This window comes from Myxine glutinosa, chromosome 2, assembly GCF_964187855.1.
Source record: "Myxine glutinosa chromosome 2, kmMyxGlut1.1, whole genome shotgun sequence".
Classification (NCBI taxonomy): domain Eukaryota; kingdom Metazoa; phylum Chordata; class Myxini; order Myxiniformes; family Myxinidae; genus Myxine; species Myxine glutinosa.
The window spans coordinates 238,788,655-238,812,503 of NC_136262.1; the positions used below are offsets into that span (position 1 = coordinate 238,788,655).

At 41.3% G+C, this 23,849-nt stretch overlaps 1 protein-coding gene across 1 annotated transcript in view; it reads left to right on the forward strand.

The window, feature by feature from the left end:
* LOC144890727 (uncharacterized) overlaps positions 1-23,649 on the forward strand; it is a 150,407-nt gene extending 126,758 nt beyond the window's left edge. The window contains exon 8 of the mRNA XM_078772373.1: positions 22,935-23,649. Within this exon, the coding sequence (XP_078628499.1) occupies positions 22,935-22,997 (63 nt within the window). The 3' untranslated portion in view covers positions 22,998-23,649. The remainder of the gene's footprint in view (positions 1-22,934) is intronic.
* The last annotated feature ends 200 nt before the right edge of the window (positions 23,650-23,849 follow it).

The following is a 23,849-nucleotide window of genomic DNA, read 5'->3' on the forward strand; positions in this document are numbered from 1 at the left end:
GGACTAACTGCAGGGACAATAAGAGATAAAGGACTAACTGCAGGGACAATAAGAGATAAAGGATTAACTGCAGGGACAATAAGACATAAAGGACTAACTGCAGGGACAATAAGAGATAAAGGACTAACTGCAGGGACAATAAGAGATAAAGGATTAACTGCAGGGACAATAAGAGATAAAGGACTAACTGCAGGGACAATAAGACATAAAGGACTAATTGCAGGGACAATAAGAGATAAAGGATTAACTGCAGGAACAATAAGAGATAAAGGACTAACTGCAGGGACAATAAGAGATAAAGGACTAACTGCAGGGACAATAAGACATAAAGGACTAACTGCAGGGACAATAAGACATAAAGGACTAACTGCAGGGACAATAAGAGATAAAGGAGTAACTGCAGGGACAATAAGAGATAAAGGATTAACTGCAGGAACAATAAGAGATAAAGGACTAACTGCAGGGACAATAAGAGATAAAGGACTAACTGCAGGGACAATAAGAGATAAAGGACTAACTGCAGGGACAATAAGAGATAAAGGACTAACTGCAGGGACAATAAGAGATAAAGGACTAACTGCAGGGACAATAAGAGATGAAGGACTAACTGCAGGGACAATAAAAGATAAAGGACTAACTGCAGGGACAATAAGACATAAAGGACTAACTGCAGGAACAATAAGAGATAAAGGACTAACTGCAGGGACAATAAGAGATAAAGGATTAACTGCAGGAACAATAAGAGATAAAGGACTAACTGCAGGGACAATAAGAGATAAAGGACTAACTGCAGGGACAATAAGAGATAAAGGACTAACTGCAGGGACAATAAGAGATAAAGGACTAACTGCAGGGACAATAAGAGATAAATGATTAACTGCAGGGACAATAAGCGATAAAGGACTAAGTGCAGGGACAATAAGACATAAAGGACTAACTGCAGGGACAATAAGAGATAAAGGATTAACTGCAGGAACAATAAGAGATAAAGGACTAACTGCAGGGACAATAAGAGATAAAGGACTAACTGCAGGGACAATAAGAGATAAAGGACTAACTGCAGGGACAATAAGAGATAAATGATTAACTGCAGGGACAATAAGCGATAAAGGACTAACTGCAGGGACAATAAGAGATAAAGGACTAACTGCAGGGACAATAAGAGATAAAGGACTAACTGCAGGGACAATAAGAGATAAAGGACTAACTGCAGGGACAATAAGAGATAAATGATTAACTGCAGGGACAATAAGCGATAAAGGACTAAGTGCAGGGACAATAAGACATAAAGGAGTAACTGCAGGGACAATAAGAGATAAAGGATTAACTGCAGGAACAATAAGAGATAAAGGACTAACTGCAGGGACAATAAGAGATAAAGGACTAACTGCAGGGACAATAAGAGATAAAGGACTAACTGCAGGGACAATAAGAGATAAATGATTAACTGCAGGGACAATAAGCGATAAAGGACTAAGTGCAGGGACAATAAGACATAAAGGACTAACTGCAGGGACAATAAGAGATAAAGGATTAACTGCAGGAACAATAAGAGATAAAGGATTAACTGCAGGAACAATAAGAGATAAAGGATTAACTGCAGGAACAATAAGAGATAAAGGACTAACTGCAGGCACAATAAGAGATAAAGGACTAACTGCAGGAACAATAAGAGATAAAGGACTAACTGCAGGAACAATAAGAGATAAATGATTAACTGCAGGAACAATAAGAGATAAAGGACTAACTGCAGGAACAATAAGAGATAAATGATTAACTGCAGGAACAATAAGAGATAAAGGACTAACTGCAGGAACAATAAGAGATAAAGGACTAACTGCAGGGACAATAAGAGATAAATGATTAACTGCAGGGACAATAAGAGATAAAGGACTAAGTGCAGGGACAATAAGACATAAAGGACTAACTGCAGGGACAATAAGAGATAAAGGATTAACTGCAGGAACAATAAGAGATAAAGGATTAACTGCAGGGACAATAAGAGATAAATGATTAACTGCAGGGACAATAAGAGCTGAAGGACTAACTGCAGGGACAATAAGAGATAAATGATTAACTGCAGGGACAATAAGAGATAAAGGACTAACTGCAGGGACAATAAGAGATAAATGATTAACTGCAGGGACAATAAGAGATAAAGGACTAACTGCAGGGACAATAAGAGATAAAGGATTAACTGCAGGAACAATAAGAGATAAAGGACTAACTGCAGGGACAATAAGAGATAAAGGATTAACTGCAGGGACAATAAAAGATAAAGGACTAACTGCAGGGACAATAAGAGATAAAGGATTAACTGCAGGAACAATAAGAGATAAATGATTAACTGCAGGAACAATAAGAGATAAAGGATTAACTGCAGGAACAATAAGAGATAAATGATTAACTGCAGGGACAATAAGAGATAAAGGACTAACTGCAGGGACAATAAGAGATAAATGATTAACTGCAGGGACAATAAGAGCTAAAGGACTAACTGCAGGGACAATAAGAGATAAATGATTAACTGCAGGGACAATAAGAGATAAAGGACTAACTGCAGGAACAATAAGAGATAAAGGACTAACTGCAGGGACAATAAGAGATAAAGGATTAACTGCAGGGACAATAAGAGATAAAGGACTAACTGCAGGAACAATAAGAGATAAAGGACTAACTGCAGGGACAATAAGAGATAAATGATTAACTGCAGGGACAATAAGAGATAAAGGACTAAGTGCAGGGACAATAAGACATAAAGGACTAACTGCAGGGACAATAAGAGATAAAGGATTAACTGCAGGGACAATAAGAGATAAAGGATTAACTGCAGGAACAATAAGAGATAAAGGATTAACTGCAGGAACAATAAGAGATAAAGGACTAACTGCAGGGACAATAAGAGATAAAGGATTAACTGCAGGAACAATAAGAGATAAAGGACTAACTGCAGGGACAATAAGAGATAAAGGATTAACTGCAGGGACAATAAGAGATAAAGGACTAACTGCAGGGACAATAAGAGATAAAGGACTAACTGCAGGGACAATAAGAGATAAATGATTAACTGTAGGGACAATAAGAGATAAAGGACTAACTGCAGGGACAATAAAAGATAAAGGACTAACTGCAGGGACAATAAAAGATAAAGGACTAACTGTAGGGACAATAAGAGATAAAGGACTAACTGTAGGGACAATAAAAGATAAAGGACTAACTGTAGGGACAATAAGAGATAAAGGACTAACTGCAGGGACAATAAGAGATAAAGGATTAACTGCAGGAACAATAAGAGATAAAGGACTAACTGCAGGGACAATAAGAGATAAAGGACTAACTGCAGGGACAATAAGAGATAAAGGACTAACTGCAGGGACAATAAGAGATAAAGGACTAACTGCAGGGACAATAAAAGATAAAGGACTAACTGCAGGGACAATAAAAGATAAAGGACTAACTGTAGGGACAATAAAAGATAAAGGACTAACTGTAGGGACAATAAGAGATAAAGGACTAACTGTAGGGACAATAAGAGATAAAGGACTAACTGCAGGGACAATAAGAGATAAAGGACTAACTGCAGGGACAATAAGAGATAAAGGATTAACTGCAGGAACAATAAGAGATAAAGGACTAACTGCAGGGACAATAAGAGATAAAGGACTAACTGCAGGGACAATAAGAGATAAAGGACTAACTGCAGGGACAATAAGAGATAAAGGACTAACTGCAGGGACAATAAAAGATAAAGGACTAACTGCAGGGACAATAAAAGATAAAGGACTAACTGTATGGACAATAAAAGATAAAGGACTAACTGTAGGGACAATAAGAGATAAAGGACTAACTGCAGGGACAATAAGAGATAAAGGATTAACTGCAGGAACAATAAGAGATAAAGGACTAACTGCAGGGACAATAAGAGATAAAGGACTAACTGCAGGGACAATAAGAGATAAAGGACTAACTGCAGGGACAATAAGAGATAAAGGACTAACTGCAGGGACAATAAGAGATAAATGATTAACTGCAGGGACAATAAGAGATAAAGGACTAAGTGCAGGGACAATAAGACATAAAGGACTAACTGCAGGGACAATAAGAGATAAAGGATTAACTGCAGGAACAATAAGAGATAAAGGACTAACTGCAGGGACAATAAGAGATAAAGGATTAACTGCAGGGGCAATAAGAGATAAAGGAGTAACTGCAGGGACAATAAGACATAAAGGACTAACTGCAGGGACAATAAGAGATAAGGGATTAACTGCAGGGAAAATAAGAGATAAAGGACTAACTGCAGGGACAATAAGACATAAAGGACTAACTGCAGGGACAATAAGAGATAAAGGATTAACTGCAGGAACAATAAGAGATAAAGGACTAACTGCAGGGACAATAAGACATAAAGGACTAACTGCAGGGACAATAAGAGATAAAGGATTAACTGCAGGAACAATAAGAGATAAAGGACTAACTGCAGGGACAATAAGACATAAAGGACTAACTGCAGGGATAATAAGAGATAAAGGATTAACTGCAGGAACAATAAGAGATAAAGGACTAACTGCAGGAACAATAAGAGATAAAGGATTAACTGCAGGAACAATAAGAGATAAAGGATTAACTGCAGGAACAATAAAAGATAAAGGACTAACTGCAGGGACAATAAGAGATAAAGGACTAACTGCAGGAACAATAAGAGATAAAGGCCTAACTGCAGGAACAATAAAAGATAAAGGACTAACTGCAGGGACAATAAGACATAAAGGACTAACTGCAGGGACAATAAGAGATAAAGGACTAACTGCAGGGACAATAAGAGATAAAGGACTAACTGCAGGAACAATAAGAGATAAAGGACTAACTGCAGGGACAATAAAAGATAAAGGACTAACTGCAGGGACAATAAGAGATAAAGGACTAACTGCAGGAACAATAAAAGATAAAGGACTAACTGCAGGGACAATAAGAGATAAAGGACTAACTGCAGGAACAATAAGAGATAAAGGACTAACTGCAGGGACAATAAGAGATAAAGGACTAACTGCAGGGACAATAAGAGATAAAGGACTAACTGCAGGAACAATAAGAGATAAAGGACTAACTGCAGGAACAATAAGAGATAAAGGACTAACTGCAGGAACAATAAAAGATAAAGGACTAACTGCAGGGACAATAAGAGATAAAGGACTAACTGCAGGGACAATAAGAGATAAAGGCCTAACTGCAGGAACAATAAGAGATAAAGGACTAACTGCAGGGACAATAAAAGATAAAGGACTAACTGCAGGAACAATAAGAGATAAAGGACTAACTGCAGGGACAATAAGAGATAAAGGACTAACTGCAGGAACAATAAAAGATAAAGGACTAACTGCAGGGACAATAAGAGATAAAGGACTAACTGCAGGAACAATAAGAGATAAAGGACTAACTGCAGGGACAATAAGAGATAAAGGACTAACTGCAGGAACAATAAAAGATAAAGGACTAACTGCAGGGACAATAAGAGATAAAGGACTAACTGCAGGGACAATAAGAGATAAAGGACTAACTGCAGGGACAATAAGAGATAAAGGACTAACTGCAGGAACAATAAGAGATAAAGGACTAACTGCAGGAACAATAAGAGATAAAGGACTAATTGCAGGAACAATAAAAGATAAAGGACTAACTGCAGGGACAATAAGAGATAAAGGACTAACTGCAGGAACAATAAGAGATAAAGGCCTAACTGCAGGAACAATAAGAGATAAAGGATTAACTGCAGGAACAATAAGAGATAAAGGATTAACTGCAGGAACAACAAGAGATAAAGGACTAACTGCAGGAACAATAAGAGATAAAGGATTAACTGCAGGAACAACAAGAGATAAAGGACTAACTGCAGGAACAATAAGAGATAAAGGCCTAACTGCAGGGACAATAAGAGATAAAGGACTAACTGCAGGAACAATAAGAGATAAAGGATTAACTGCAGGAACAATAAAAGATAAAGGACTAACTGCAGGAACAATAAGAGATAAAGGACTAACTGCAGGGACAATAAGAGATAAAGGACTAACTGCAGGGACAATAAGAGATAAAGGATTAACTGCAGGAACAATAAAAGATAAAGGACTAACTGCAGGAACAATAAGAGATAAAGGACTAACTGCAGGGACAATAAAAGATAAAGGACTAACTGTAGGGACAATAAAAGATAAAGGACTAACTGTAGGGACAATAAGAGATAAAGGACTAACTGCAGGGACAATAAGAGATAAAGGACTAACTGCAGGGACAATAAAAGATAAAGGACTAACTGCAGGAACAATAAGAGATAAAGGCCTAACTGCAGGAACAATAAGAGATAAAGGACTAACTGCAGGAACAATAAGAGATAAAGGCCTAACTGCAGGAACAATAAGAGATAAAGGATTAACTGCAGGAACAACAAGAGATAAAGGACTAACTGCAGGAACAATAAGAGATAAAGGACTAACTGCAGGAACAATAAGAGATAAAGGACTAACTGCAGGAACAATAAGAGATAAAGGCCTAACTGCAGGAACAATAAGAGATAAAGGATTAACTGCAGGAACAACAAGAGATAAAGGATTAACTGCAGGAACAACAAGAGATAAAGGACTAACTGCAGGAACAATAAGAGATAAAGGCCTAACTGCAGGGACAATAAGAGATAAAGGACTAACTGCAGGAACAATAAGAGATAAAGGATTAACTGCAGGAACAATAAAAGATAAAGGACTAACTGCAGGAACAATAAGAGATAAAGGACTAACTGCAGGGACAATAAGAGATAAAGGACTAACTGCAGGGACAATAAGAGATAAAGGATTAACTGCAGGAACAATAAAAGATAAAGGACTAACTGCAGGAACAATAAGAGATAAAGGACTAACTGCAGGGACAATAAAAGATAAAGGACTAACTGTAGGGACAATAAAAGATAAAGGACTAACTGTAGGGACAATAAGAGATAAAGGACTAACTGCAGGGACAATAAGAGATAAAGGACTAACTGCAGGGACAATAAAAGATAAAGGACTAACTGCAGGAACAATAAGAGATAAAGGCCTAACTGCAGGAACAATAAGAGATAAAGGACTAACTGCAGGAACAATAAGAGATAAAGGATTAACTGCAGGAACAACAAGAGATAAAGGACTAACTGCAGGAACAATAAGAGATAAAGGACTAACTGCAGGAACAATAAGAGATAAAGGACTAACTGCAGGAACAATAAGAGATAAAGGCCTAACTGCAGGAACAATAAGAGATAAAGGATTAACTGCAGGAACAACAAGAGATAAAGGACTAACTGCAGGAACAATAAGAGATAAAGGCCTAACTGCAGGGACAATAAGAGATAAAGGCCTAACTGCAGGAACAATAAGAGATAAAGGATTAACTGCAGGAACAACAAGAGATAAAGGACTAACTGCAGGAACAATAAGAGATAAAGGACTAACTGCAGGGACAATAAGAGATAAAGGACTAACTGCAGGAACAATAAGAGATAAAGGATTAACTGCAGGAACAATAAGAGATAAAGGCCTAACTGCAGGAACAATAAGAGATAAAGGATTAACTGCAGGAACAACAAGAGATAAAGGACTAACTGCAGGGACAATAAGAGATAAAGGACTAACTGCAGGAACAATAAGAGATAAAGGACTAACTGCAGGAACAATAAAAGATAAAGGATTAACTGCAGGAACAACAAGAGATAAAGGACTAACTGCAGGAACAATAAGAGATAAAGGACTAACTGCAGGAACAATAAGAGATAAAGGATTAACTGCAGGAACAATAAGAGATAAAGGCCTAACTGCAGGAACAATAAGAGATAAAGGATTAACTGCAGGAACAATAAGAGATAAAGGATTAACTGCAGGAACAATAAGAGATAAAGGCCTAACTGCAGGGACAAAAAGAGATAAAGGACTAACTGCAGGGACAATAAGAGATTTAAATCATGAACTCTGAACTCAAAAGTATCTGTGTCGAGGTGATCAGACGATTCGACTTTTCCTGGGAGTAACAAACTCCTTCACAACCCACCTGAGCACACTGCAGGTGAAGGGTTTCCCTGTAAGTAGTTTGAATCCCTTCCTGAACCACACAACGTTACAACAGGTGCCAGCACGGATATTTATGAGCGTTATGACTGATGAAATACTGCTCATGGTTCGAGTTCAAGTTCTTTCTTTCCCCTTTCGTTTGAAGTTTATTAATTCTGTCTGTTTGTGAGCAGGATATCTCAAAAAGTTGTTTGCGGACAGAATTTTGTGGACAGGTTGTGGGTGAGACAAGGACAAATTGATTAGATTTTGGTGAAGATCAGGATCCGGATACTATAATTTTTAGTGATACACGGGGTCAACAAGAATAAATAGCCGTGAGTGGTCTGACGGTCATCTCACGGTTGTGGTTCAGACCTTTGCTGATTTGTGGGAAATCCCCCGGGAGCCTCCTGAGCCCTTTGGTGGCCCACCGATCCGAAATCGAAAAATCTAAGACTGAGCGATTGTGCGGGCCATCGACAAGAAGGGCTGTGTCGGGTTTCAGAGAAATTGGTTGGTAAATAAGGGACGAGTAGGAATCGGAAGTTGGGGGGTAACCCCCCTGGGAGCCCCCATGATCTGAAATCGGGCTCCTGTCTTGTATTCATGTGTGACGTTTCAGAACAATCGGCGGCTGGGTGATAAGGGACAACTAGCAAAAAGTTAACGGACGGACGGACGGGCGGACGGACAGACATCCGGACATCATAACCCATTTTACATTTTATATCTCCGACAATTGAGATGAGATGACCTAAAAATAAGACCACGGGTCTTGAAGCTCACCTGGATCATGAACAATAGTCAATGATGTCATAAAATACTGAAATTTTGTTAATGCGCAGAATCTGATCTTGTGGTTGGTTGAATGGAAGCCTTCTCGACACTTACCTGCAGACACTGCTCGATCGCATAAGCTCACCACACTCTCGTCCAGGTAACGAAACAATATTTTTGAGAACATCAGCAAAATTAGAGTTACTTACCAAAAATAAAACGTTATTGCCATCTTCCAAGTACTGTGTGGCATCATTCTTGCCCAAGGACAGCTACAAATACACGGTGAAAGGTGATCACGAAGCAGAGTTAGAGGAACAAAATTAATCAACTTACATCCTTCAAAGTTGAACCACAAGGTAGTGAGTTGTAAGATCAAAGACAATATCAAAAATTATTCCAACAATAGGACATTTCAATAGGTTTGATGTTATACATTCCATTCTTGAAACAAAAGCTGCTTGTCATTATTTCCATACTTTTTACTTCCTGGTACCTTTGGTGTTTGAACATCGAATCACGTGATTTGTTTCACTATGGCACTTTGCGTGGTAGATATCATGCTCGACCTCGATAGAAAAATTAACCTTTCGAATTTATTTTGACCGAAGGAAGACCATATTCAAACCTTTATTGTGCATTGTGAGGACACACACTCTCATTGACATTAACAAGCACTAAGCTCTCCAGACATACGTTGTGCTGGTAACATTGAAAAGGCCAAAACCACAACTTGACACCACTCCTCCGAGGCATCTGGAAACCAAACCTGGTCAGATGCTTCGACCGAGGATCAAATTGCTTCTCTGGCAGCATTGTAGGATCCTTAGAAGATGAACGCTATTACAATGTTAATGAGTTGGGCGTTGACCTTGGTGAGCAGATATGTTGAGGCCACTGATGCTGCAGAACTAAAATTGAGAGCAAATGGGGGTTAAAAAAAACACTTGTGTAAAAGGTAGGGAGGGTGTTGTGTGGAACGTCAAACTTTATAATCCACAAACTTTTGGTTAAGAATATGGAGAATAACTTGTGATTTTAGTCAGTTTTTCGCTATTTTAGTATGATTTTTCTATAAGTTATGATTATTTACTGAGGAATAATATGAGGATTATTTACTTGAGGATTATTTACTTGAGGAATAAACTGAGGATTATTTACTTGTGTAAATCTCAACTCAAAAAAAAAAAAAAAAAAAACATTTCCTTCTCTGTTCTCATTCGTTTATTCATTCTTATTCGTTCGTTCGTTCTTCGACCACGTGTTTCTCCCCCATTTCCCCAGATAGTTTTCACTCATTAACCTTCAATGTTTACACTTTCCCCTCAAGTTATGTATTCCGTCATATTTTATAACACCTTTTTCTTCTTCTTCTTTAAAAGGCTGCTTTCGACTTGCTCACCAAATCGATTCATCCCAAAAAAAATATCCATCTCCTATAGTGCCTTTTTTCTACATTCCCTAAACTCTCCTGCACTCCATCCTCCATCCAGCGTCCTTAAACGTATTTTTAACTCGAAGGTCACAAGAAACTCATTTTGCAATAAATGTTCGTTTCCCATAAATCGTACACTTTCTAAAATCCAATCTCACCCCTCCCCTCCAAATCTTCCCCATAACCCCTCCCCTCCAAATCTTCCCCATCACCCCTCCCCTCCAAATCTTCCCCATCACCCATCCCTTTCAAATCTCCCCCCTTGCCCCCTCCCTCCTAGACTCCTCCCTCACCCCTCCCCTCCAAATCTCCCCCATATCCCATCCCTTTCAAATCCCTCCCCTTGTCCCTTCCCTCCCAAACTCCCCCCTCACCCCTCCCCTTCAAATCTCCCCACCCTCATTGCTTCTCAATTTCCCCCCTCTCACTCCCCCTCCTCAAAGCATCCTCCCCGCTTCTTCCCCCTTCCAACTCTCACCTCCATCTCCCCCAACCTTCTGCCTCGCTCTTCCCCCTCCTCAAATAACACCTCATTGTGCCTCACCCAATCACCATCAAACCTTTTGTCCGCCCCATCCTTCCCTTTCTCCGAGCTATTCTGAAATCTCTGACACACCTTCAACAGCTCTCCCTACCTCTTCCACCTCTTCCACATCTTACCCTACCCCTCCTCCCCCCTGTTCTGTATCTGATGCTCCCCCTTCCTCTTCATTAACGGTATGGACCTCAAACATCCGAGGCCTTCGTTCAAACTTAACTGATCTCTCCATACAGGTTGCTTCTGTCAAACCAGACGTGATCTGCTTAACAGAAACTTTCCTCCTTTATGATGTCTCTGATTCCTTAGTATCTCTCCCGGGTTACTCCCTCCTCCGGTATGATAGACCTGAGCCTCGTCCTGGAGGTGGGGTTGCTATCTTTATCAAAAACTCTCTTCCTCACTCGCCCTGCACTGCACTCTCTCCACCTCACCCCCAGGAATACCTCTGGCTACGGCTTCCCCTTCGCTCCCACCTCTTGTTCATATGTGTGTTGTACCGTCCACCAAACAGTGATGACTCCATCTACATCTTGCTGTCTGATAATATGGACCAACTTCTATCTACTCATCCCAACTCACTCTTCCTCATATGTGGTGATTTCAACTGTCATCATGCCAGTTGGCTGGGTGTGGGTACCTCTCTCACCAGCCATGGCTCCTCAGCAAAGGACTTCTGCGACTCACTGGGACTGACACAATCTGTCAATTTCCCGACCCGGATCTCAGTCAACGGAACATCTTCTCTTCTGGACTTGGTTATGACTAACTTCCCTGAAAATGTCTGCTGCTCTTCTTCTGCTCCAATCGGATCATCTGATCATGTCCTTGTTAAAGTGGACATCTCTCTGACCATCCTCAGGGAGCCTGCTCAGCGTCGACGAGTCTGGCATTTCACTCAGGCCAACTCGCACGGTCTTCAAGCAGCCATCAATCATCTGGACTGGTCTCCCATCTCTACCACCTCTGACATCAACTCATCCTGGGAATTCTTCCAAAGTAAATTGCTCTCTCTCATGCACAGATTTATCCCATCTCGTCTTCAGTTGTCATACCCTTCCTCCCGTCCATGGTACACGGAATCTTGTGGTGAGGCTGTTGCCCAGAAACAACTTGCCTTCGTCTCCTGGAAAGCAAATCCAACGGAAGGAAATCTCATTTCCTTTCACAAAGCCCGAAACAAGTGTGTGTCCACCCTCAGGAGAGCCAGGAAACAATATCTCTCCGTTCTCAAGACCGAACTCTCTTATCTGTCTCCCTCTTCCAAATCCTGGTGGCATCTGGTCAAATCCGTTTCTGGTGTTTGTTCCCCCTCCATCCCCTCCCTTACCTCAAACGGCTACACAGCTGACTCCGCACGTGAAAAAGCTGAATGCCTCAACTCTGTGTTTGCCTCTAAATCTTGTGTCCCAAACCCATCCCTCTCTGTACCCACCATACCCAGTCGTACCCTGCTGCTCCTGGACTCCGTGTCCTTTCCTCCTGACAAGGTGGAAAAGTTTCTGTCAACCCTCGACTCTGATTCTGCAACTGGACCCGACGGCATCAGCCCACGGGTCCTAAAATCCTGCTCTGCCGCTCTATCTCACCCTCTCTCTGTTCTCTTCACCCTCTCTTTTGCTCAAGGTCAACTGCCATCTGCTTGGAAATCAGCCAACATCACCGCTATGCACAAAAAAGGTGCAAAAACAGATCCTAGCAACTACAGACCAATCAGCCTTCTCCCAATTATCAGCAAAGTCATGGAATCCATCATTGCCTCGGATATGAAATCTTTCCTCTTCTCCAATGGCTTGATCTCTGATCATCAATTTGGTTTCAGACCAGGTCACTCTACTCTGGACATGCTGCTTCTGCTGTCTCAACAATGGATGGAGGTCCTCAATGCCAAACAGGAAATTAGAGCTGTCTCCCTCGACATATCACGTGCCTTCGACACGGTCTGGCACCCCGCTCTGCTCACCAAACTCTCCTCCTTTGGTATCCATGGAAATCTCCACGCATGGCTGGCGGACTTCCTCTCTAGTCGTCGTCAACGTGTGGCCCTGAATGGGTTTCTCTCATCTCCTCTTCCTGTTCAGGCTGGAGTTCCCCAAGGCAGTGTTCTGGGCCCCGTGCTTTTTCTGGTCTTCATCAATGATCTCTCTGACTCTCTTGAAAATCCTCTCTATCTCTTTGCTGATGACTCCACTCTCTGCCGCTCCATTCCTCTTCCCTCAGATCGGCAGTCTGCAGCCTCCTCACTCTCTGAAGACTTGGACAAAATCACAGACTGGTCAAACAAGTGGAACATGTCTTTCAATCCTGACAAATCTCACACTCTTACTATGTCTCTCCGAAAAGATCGACTGGACAACCCTCCCATCTACTTTCTCAACAATCCTCTCCAAGAAGTTCTGTCGCTCAAGCTTTTGGGTCTCACTATCTGCCATGATCTTTCTTGGGAAAACCACATTTCCAAGCTGGCCTCCAAAGCCAGTCGCCGACTGGGCATCCTCCGTCGTGCGAAGTCCTTCCTCGGCACACCTGAGCTCCTCACCACATACAAGGCTTTCATCCGCAGCTCAATGAAATACTGTTCTCCCCTATGGGCCGGTGCTCCTGCCTCACACCTAGCTCGGCTTCACGCTGTTGAAACCAAAGCTTTCAGAATTATTGGAATCTCCCGCGATGAAGCTATCTCTGAGGGCCTTTCACTCACTCACCGCAGGCAGGTAGGTGGTCTTTCTGTCTTCTACCGACTCCTCTCCGGCCTTGCACCCCCAGGTCTCTCTGTGCTCTGTCCCCCAAATATTCCTACAGGTCGCACAAGATCTGCCAGCAACCCTCTGATGGTTAAACTGCCGAAATCTCGGCTCTCTGCTCACCTTCACTCTTTCATTCCTCTTTTCTCCCGCCTCTGGAACAAACTCCCTCACTCCCTTCAATCCCACTCCTCCCTCCAGGTCTTTAAAACAGCTGTTCACAACCATCTCTTATCTTCCCCCATCCAAAACCTTGATCTTTTCTACCCCCGCTAATTCACCCCAGATCCACCTTGTTTGAAATTCCAACTTCTTTCCTGGAAGTCCTGGCAGTGTCTATATGTTTTATACCTCTCCCACCGCCCCCTTCCCATGCCCCCCCCCCCCAAAGCCCTCGCCCTCTCTCAGATCTCTCGATGTCTCCATGTCTCTCGGTCCCTGCTTTCAAATGTTGTGTTTGTGTCCTTCCCCCTCTCTCCCCATCTTGTCTACCGCTCCTGATGTTATATGTTTTATGTGTCGGTTTGTCTTTTTGTGTGATTAATGTTCGCTCTTTCACGAGCCTCGATCTTGTATACAAAAAAAATAAAAAATAAAAAATAAAAAATAGTGCGGTCGGATGGGGCAAGACGACTCTCGCGTATTCCAAAAACTCCTCATATTCCAACCAACTTATACGAGAAACCAACTTATATTTCACCCAATACTGGTTAGATGTTCAGTATCTAAACGGCTCTCCAGCTGGAGTTGGGGATCATTTCATATTGCCTTTCACAAAGCTATAAAAGCTTAGGTACGAGAGAGCAATTCCAAAAAAAAAAAGAATACATATAAACACTACCGTTCAAAAGTTTTAGAACACCTCAATTTTTCCAGTTTGTATTGAAATTTACGCAGTTTAATGTTTCAATGTACTCTGAAATTAAGCAGAGAACAAATAAACAATTGGAGATAAAAAAGAAATCATAGAAGCATTTTGTTTAACAAAATTTAATTTAAATTTTAGACTCAGCAAAGTAGCCACCTATTGCAGATAAAACCGCCGAACACACTCATAGCATTCTTTCTACAATGGAAATCAAATATTGTTCGGCAAGTTCTTCCCAACACTGTTGCAGAAGTTCCCACAAATGTGTTGCACTTGTAGGTTGCTTTGCTTTCACCCTTCTGTCCAGTTCATCCCAAACCAGCTCGATGGGGTTTAAGTCTGGAGACTGTGCTGGCCATTCCATGATTTGAAGCCCACCGTCTTGTTCTTTTCCTCGAAGGTAGTTTTGACATAGCCTGGAGGTGTGTTTAGGGTCATTATCTTGCTGTAGGATGAACCCCTGACCAACTAGGCGTTTTCCAGAGGGTATTGCATGGCGCTGCAAAATGCCGTGGTAGCCCTTTTGGTTGAGGGTGCCAGTCACTCTGTGCAGGTCGCCGACTCTGGATCCAGCAAAAGTGCCCCAGACCATCACGCTTCCTCCTCCATGTTTGACAGTTGCGGTCACACACTGAGGAACCATCATTTCGCCGACTCGACGACGTACAAAAACCCTGCGTGATGAACCAAAGATTTCAAATTTTGATTCATCGGTCCATAAGACCTTCTTCCAGTCTTCAGTAGTCCACTGGCAGTGCTTCATGGCCCAGGCAAGCCTCTTTTTCTTATTTTGCCATCTTAGGAATGGCTTTCTTACTGCCACTCGAACTGTCAAACCTGCAGCTCGAAGTCTTCTCTTCACAGTTGAAACTGAGACTTGCTTACTTCGACCATTGTTAAGCTATGCTTGAAGCTGTTGTCCTGTGAGCCGCCTATCACGCAAGCTGTTGACCCTCAGAAACTTGTCTTCTGATTCTGTTGTGGCTTTGGGTCTGCCAGACCTCTTCCTGTCAGAGTTTCCTCCAGTTTCCAATATACCACTTCCTGCTGTGCAATATTGTCCAAATAATGCTCCAGAGGGTGTAATAACAGTCTGTTCCAATACTGCTTTGATACAGACAGGGGGTTTGTAATCAAGTAATCAGCAGAGGTTGGGACACCTGTAGGAATTGTTTGCATCAACTTTCAAGGCTTAATTTACTTACATTGCTGCAGAATAGCTGCAAGTTGTTAACCCATTACTTGTTCCCTGAAGAAGACCTTTTTTTGCAATATAACTGCAATTTACATTATTTTCCCGTTTTTGCTAACCTAAACTTTTTTTTAAACCTCAAGCAGTTTACTGCTTACCTTTGTACCATTTCAGGTTGTTCCCTGGACATTAAACTGCGTAAATTTCAATAAAAACTGGAAAAATTGAGGTGTTCTAAAGGTTTTGACCGGTAGTATATATATATCAAGTAATGAACGGCGGTTGGGAATTATATCCACGATATCCATTTTTCCATTCTCCAACCTATAGCTTTGTCTTTAAAAACTCAACGTTTCGGCCAGCAACCCAGCGTGCGCCGAGCCTCCACTAGCCTTCATCAAGAGAAGTTCCCTTGTTCACCTCCTCCCAGATATATCTGGGGGGACAGGTGGGCCTATTCTATCAACCAATCACAAAGCTGCGTTGCGAGACCTCGTGACCATGGACCCATGCTCGCCTTATGTTGCAAGTGTTTTGTGCGTGTTTGAGCGGTGTATTGTGTTTTGTTGTCCGTGTTGCCTGTGTCGGCTCTCGGCTATGTCCCACTTTGTCTTTGTCCTCCACGCATCGATGTCTCTCTGGTGTATTTATGCATGAGAGGTCCGTATGCCTGTGGTAACGCCACAGTCTCCTCTGTCAATGGTGCCCGCGTTTGGCCAGTGTGCCAGGCCTCCAGTATTCGCCTCCTGGCCCGGTTCGGGGATGCCGCCAGCACGTTCACATTGTCCCATAGAGGAACATGGCCCGCCCTTATTCCATGCTTGGCGATAGCAGATCTTTCTGGGTGATTACACTCAAAGGCCTTGTGGTGTTCATTAATGCGCTGGCCTAAGGTTCTTCCAGTCTCGCCTATGTATTCTCCACCACAATCACATGGAATGGTGTATACCACACCTGTGCAATCATTCTTCAGTCTTTTGTCTTTGACCTTGGTCAGTGCACGTCTCAAGGTGTATATAGGTTGGTAGTTGACCCTCACCCCGACCGGTCTCAAAATCCTGCCAATCCTTTGAGATACCCGTGGCACAAATGGTAGCACGCAGAAGCCCTTAGGTGGTTCCTGTGGCACGTCCTGGATTATTGGAGCCGCCAGTACCATTTCAATTTTTGGGCAGAGGTGGTCTGGGTAGCCATTGGCTTTCAATACCCATTTGAGATGCTTGATCTCTCTCCTTTTGCCCTTCAAGGTGGACGGTATATTCCTTGCCCTTTTTACTGGCGCGTGCTAAGGTGGTTGTACTGGCGGCTCCAAGAATCCAGGACGTGCCACAGGAACCACCTAAGGGCTTCTGCGTGCTACCATTTGTGCCACGGGTATCTCAAAGGATTGGCAGGATTTTGAGACCGGTCGGGGTGAGGGTCAACTACCAACCTATATACACCTTGAGACGTGCACTGACCAAGGTCAAAGACAAAAGACTGAAGAATGATTGCACAGGTGTGGTATACACCATTCCATGTGATTGTGGTGGAGAATACATAGGCGAGACTGGAAGAACCTTAGGCCAGCGCATTAATGAACACCACAAGGCCTTTGAGTGTAATCACCCAGAAAGATCTGCTATCGCCAAGCATGGAATAAGGGCGGGCCATGTTCCTCTATGGGACAATGTGAACGTGCTGGCGGCATCCCCGAACCGGGCCAGGAGGCGAATACTGGAGGCCTGGCACACTGGTCAAACGCGGGCACCATTGACAGAGGAGACTGTGGCGTTACCACAGGCATACGGACCTCTCATGCATAAATACACCAGAGAGACATCGATGCGTGGAGGACAAAGACAAAGTGGGACATAGCCGACACAGGCAACACGGACAACAAAACACAATACACCGCTCAAACACGCACAAAACACTTGCAACATAAGGGCTAAGGCGAGCATGGGTCCATGGTCACGAGGTCTCGCAACGCAGCTTTGTGATTGGTTGATAGAATAGGCCCACCCCTCCCCCCAGATATATCTGGGAGGAGGTGAACAAGGGAACTTCTCTTGATGAAGGCTAGTGGAGGCTCAGCGCTCGCTGGGTTGCTGGCCGAAACGTTGAGTTTTTAAAGACAAAGCTATAGGTTGGAGAACGGAAAAATGGATATCGTGGATGGATATATATATATATATATATATATATATATATATATATATATATATATATATATATATATATATATATATATATATATATATATATATATACATACAGGGGGCTGCAAAAGTAGGTATACAGTAATGAAAAACAAAACGTGCGCACAAAACGTATTTTATTGATTATACAAGCATATCAATAATAACATATCAATAATAAACATATTAATCCCTAAATTACATATTACAAATAATTACATTTACCTAAATTACAAATGACAAATAATTACATAAACGTAATACTGGTATAATCCTTCCTGTATACCTAGTTTTGCAGCCCCCTGTATATATATATATATATATATATATACACAAAGAATTAAGTTAAGCACCCCCCCCCCGTTTTTTCACAACCTTGCACATTACAAGTTTGTTGTCGTCAAAACAGTGTAATATACCCATGATATTGCTATATTTTCTGGAGAAGTGATATTATGGTCACATAAAAACATAACAATCATGCCGTTTTCAATATTTTATTCTGAATAATTTAAGGTGAAAGTTTTTGGGAATTTTAGGCATATTTTCACCTCAATTTAAGTATGGAGCTATAGGTCCATCACGGACAGTGTGGATGACGTTTATGTTTTCTAACGTACAGTCATTGTTCTGAGAAGACCTCTAGCGATCTTTGCGTCAATAACGTGTGTAGGACCCACGTGATCGGATCACTGACTCAACCAATCACTTTTTTTCACTTTGATCACTCAATTTCATCAATGGATAATTGCTAATGTCATACCAATCATTATTTGATCTCACATACCTTAGAATATATGCCAATGTATACATATACACAAAGAATATATATTAGGGGGTGCTTACCTTAATTCGTTGTGTAGGGGTGCTTAACTTAATTCTTTGTGTATATATATATATATATATATATATATATATATATATATACAGTATATATATATATACAGTATATATATATATATATATATATATATATATATATATATATATATATATATATATATATATATATATATATATATATATATATATATATATATATATATATATATATATATATATATATATATATATATATATATATATATATATATATATATATATATATATATATATATATATATATATATATATATATATATATATATATATATATATATATATATATATATATATATATATATATATATATATATATATATATATATATATATATATATATATATATATATATATATATATATAAATATATATGTATATATATATATGTATATGTATATATATACAGACTTGGCATTTAATATGGAATATTTTTTTTGTGGGGGTGAACTTACCTTTCAAAATGTCTTAGAACCAAAAGTTCATTGGAATTATGTTGAAATTATTCTAGATTTTGTTAATGTGACCTTTAAAAGAAACAAAAACCACATTTGACATTTCGAAACAAATAAATTGATCCTTGAAAGTGATGTAAACTGATATCGAACTCAATTCATGGACAGTACTGTGTTAAACTTCTGTACGTTTTCCAGAAGTATCTCTTTATTTTGCACATTAGCCAAATTTTTTTTCAACAAAAACAAAAGTTAAATTACGACTGGGATTACGGACAGTAAAATCACAGTTCAGTACTTCGTGTAACCCCCACGAGCATTCAGGAGAGCACGTACACGTTGAGGCATGCTGTTCACGAGATTTGCCAAGGTTTGGACAGGAATCGCTTGCCATGCAGTGACAATAGCCTGCTGCAATTCACGCACAGAGGTCGGCTGCTGGTCCAAGTGGTCGATTTGACACGTTAATTCTGCCCACAAGTTCTCTATCGGATTCATATCCGGGGACATGGCAGGCCACTCCATATGCTCTACACCACGGTCAGCAAGAAAGTGTTGGATCATGCGAGCACGATGAGGCCGTGCATTGTCATCTTGGAAGACAAAGTTTCCTCGAAAGGCTGCACGAGCAAATGGAAGCAATGTTTCTTCCAGAATGGCCCTGTGCTTGAACTGGTTCAGGTTTCCATTCAGAACAACCAGGTCAGTTTTGCCCCCTGCATGAAAAGCAGCCCAAACGGTTACCCCACCACCTCCAGCTTGGACTCTTGGCACTATACAATCTTTGTTGTAGGCTTCATGCACTTGTCTGCACACTCGGACGCGACCATCTTGACGATAGACCAGAAATCTAGACTCGTCACTGAAGATCACGTGATTCCAGTGTCCTGGCTGCCATTGACGGTGCTCTCTGGCCCACTGCAATCGGCGCTGGCAGTGTTGTCTGGTCAGACGTGGCTTTCTCAGGGGACGCCTGGCACGATAGCCTGCTTGAACCAGTCATTGGCTGACTAGCCTTCTGGATACAGGCACATTTGTCAGTTGCTGCCACTCAGCCCTGAGCCGATTAGCTGACTTGGTACGGCCATTGCGGACTAACCGGTGCAGCTGGCGATCATCCCTCCTTGTGGATCTGCGGGGACGTCCTGGCCTCGGTATTGGAGTAGGGACACCCCTCTGAGCATTTCGTTTCAGGATCTTTGACACCTGACCTTGAGTGATGCCATACTGCCGAGCAATAGCACGCTGTTTCATGCCGTAATTTCGTAAAGCCACCACTCCATGACAAACAGCATTGTCGAGTTGACGGACCATCTCCAGAGGAAGCGGCAATAACTTTTGGAGACGTGCAGCAGTTGTTTTCCACTAATACAGAACGCAACAACCCTTGTCTACCCGACTGTGAAGCCAATCATCAAATGCACCTGTCCGTACATTTTGCCATGCCACCTGTGATATAATCCTGTTGTTGACTTCTTGCTGCGACAGACAATCAGTGACATGGTTCTTTTCACAAATAAATCACCAAAGTGTAAAAGAAACTCACTAGATTGATATACTGAGTTAAGAAAGTAAACCCAAGTTAAGAAAAAAAAATATTCCATATTAAATGCCAAGTCTGTATATATATATTTATATATATATATTTTTTAAATACATATACATATATACATATACATACACACACATGTATATGAACGAGCAGATAACCTGGTTCCACCGGGCTGTCAGGGAATTCGTTTGCAATAGCGTGTGGAATATCTAGGAAATGTGACAGGAATGTCCTTTGACAGCATAATAGCATGGGCCCATGAAAATTCCTCGGTCTTTTGGGTAGTATAGGTCTTGGTTGTTCGGGCTCTTTAAGGGTCCTCGTGGTGTTTTTTGGTATTTAACGGTCTTTGGCGTCTTTTGGGTCTTCGTGATATTTTGGGTCTAAGAAAGTGCTCAGGGTATTTTAGGCCCATGGGGTCTTTTGGATCCATGCATTCTTTTGAGTCCTCAGTCTTTAGGTTCCTCTTGAACTTCGTGGTATTTAAGGGTCTTTGGGGGTATTTTTGGTCTTCAGGGACTTTTGTGTCTTATGGTCTTCTGGGTCTTTTGGGTATTCAGGGTATTTTGGGTCTTCGGAGTCCTCATGGCATTTTAGGTCATTTGAGTATTTTATGTCCTCTGGGTCTTTTGGGTCTCCGGGGTCTTTCGGGGGTACTGGTGGTCTTCAAAGGTCTAAGGGCCTCAGCAGTCCAAAGGGTCGAAAGGTACATTCAAATGGTACATAATTAATAGACAGGATGCAACCGACATTGAAACAGTATGTAATTCATCGACAGTCATACAGCTAAATGGACGGACAGCTTCACCAACGGTGGCTTTATTTCATACATTTCGAAATATCGATAGATATAGACAGATTGACTCAATAGTTTTTTTTAACTTCCTGTATATGCGCAAATCAACGACAACATATTCACCACGTGCGCCAATAACATAAATGAACAACAAAAATGAATATAACTCGAGATCGCATGAAGAACAATAATTTTAAACCTACTCATGCACTGTCTGTACCCAAGAGCTTTTAAATGAGGTATCATTCAGCCTTGTACGTGCTGTGGTTACAACGTTTACCCTGATCAGACACAATCAGGCAACTTGCATTTATATATACATATATACATACACATACATATATGGGTCTGCAGAGGGGGAGGGGGGGGGGGCATTGCCTCACCTTACTCTACTTTCGCAAAGATTTACATCTGATATATAAAACAGTAAATGCATTTTTTTGAATCACCATATTCCTTGTGAAACTTTTACAGTTTACATTTCTTACTAAACGCCTCTTGTGCTGAAAACCCTCCAAGGGCATGACATTATATGAAACGCTTTGATCTCTTTGTTTGTTTTCTCATGCCTGAAAATAAAGAATGACAAACCTTATCCCACAACGGTAAGTATATTTTGGGAGGTGTGAAACCCGTGCCTGATGAAGCATGCCTAAACCCGATCAACGACCTTGTCCTGTTTCTCCCTCCGAAATGCCTTCATGACCCATGTTGACAGTGGACTCTTTCCGCCCTCACGCCGCAGGGGGCCCACACGGCATGGCTTGAAAACGGCAACCTTGCATGAAACCAATACATGTGACACATCAAATGTGGCTTAACAAATGCATGTGGCACAAAGCGCTTTTTGAAAACCTACATCGCCCTCTACTTAACTCCCTGTTTGCCGTGTGTTTGTTTCACGACTGTGTGATCGATTTATAAAGGTGTTTGCAAGGGCCTTGTGTATGTCTCAAAGCTTGGAGGTGTTTAATACAAACCCAAGGGCTTGCATGATGCAGCTGAGATGTGAAAAATTGGTGGAATAAAAAAAATAATTCTAATTACATTTTCAAATGACCAATAAAATTGAGAACTGTTAAAATTACATTCTAAGTTTGAAAACACACGCACACACACACACATGCACACATTATGGTGTGACTGATGTTAGCCGAGAATCCACACTTCCTAACAAGGTTAATTTCATGCTTCATACGCTTTCTAATTAAGCCCCCTCCATGCCGGTTTTTTTAATACGCTTTCTAATTAACTTCATGGTAATGGAAACATTGCATTAGGACCATGAAGGAACTTTGGACTTGGTCCAAAGGACGGGCACTTCATAAGAAGTCCAAACATTCAAACCAGATGGCTTAACATACGAAGCCCCGATAGGTCGCTTGAAATGTTGCAAACAAGCAGATACTGGTGTTGCGCGCGTCTCTTTACCACTTTTATTTGCAGCTCTACGAGAACGGAGCCACAGCACTGTCCTACACGAGCCTGCAAAACGACTCCACCCTATGAAGCCGCCCCAGCATCAAATTCCTGAAGGTTGCATGTGCTCGTGGATGGGGGTGGTCAGGTACATGTGGATTTGGCACAGGCATGTCGGGCCGATTGACGTCCACCCGTGTCAACATGTTCTGGTATACGTGCACCACCCCTTCCCATCCCATCCGCAAAGCAACAGGTGATCTAACGTCTGTTGGGCAATCCCAATATCTATCCCAAAAGAAGGGATTGATATCACCCCAAAAAAAAAAAAATTTTTTAAAATCCATTTTCCAATCAAGTGTTTGCTTTAATGTCCGTCACGAAGATGCTGCAGTTTAAGTGACATGATTATTTCCATAGTGTGTACATGCAAATGAAATTATATTAATCGGTGGGTACAGTATGAACGACGTGACCAAAATAGTTTTTTTTTTCTTTTGTCTTTGTTGTTTAGAAAAAGGAACCTCATGCTTAGGAAATCTGAAATGCCAATACCTTGTGTACTTGAAATATCAGTAGCAATTTCAAAAGGGTTTACTTAACCTTGTACAAACATTCCCTTTGGAACATTTCACTTTTTCATGAATCATCCTCCATGCTCAGTTGCCCACATTTTCCTGATGAAATGTATCTGCACTCACCAATCTTCTTATATGTGAAAGCAATAAAATATTCCTACTTCCTTTTTGCCTTTCATTACCCTGCGCTCGCGAAGCGAAAACAGGGTTAAGCATTCATGTGCGTACGTGTGCCGTACGTGTCTGCATTCTAAAAAATTCACTTTCTCGGCAAACGTTGGTACGATTGACACGAGCTTCCACCATAGGAGGGCCTCCGCCTGTATAAATTTTTTATTCATAATTATGACATCATAGGTCACGT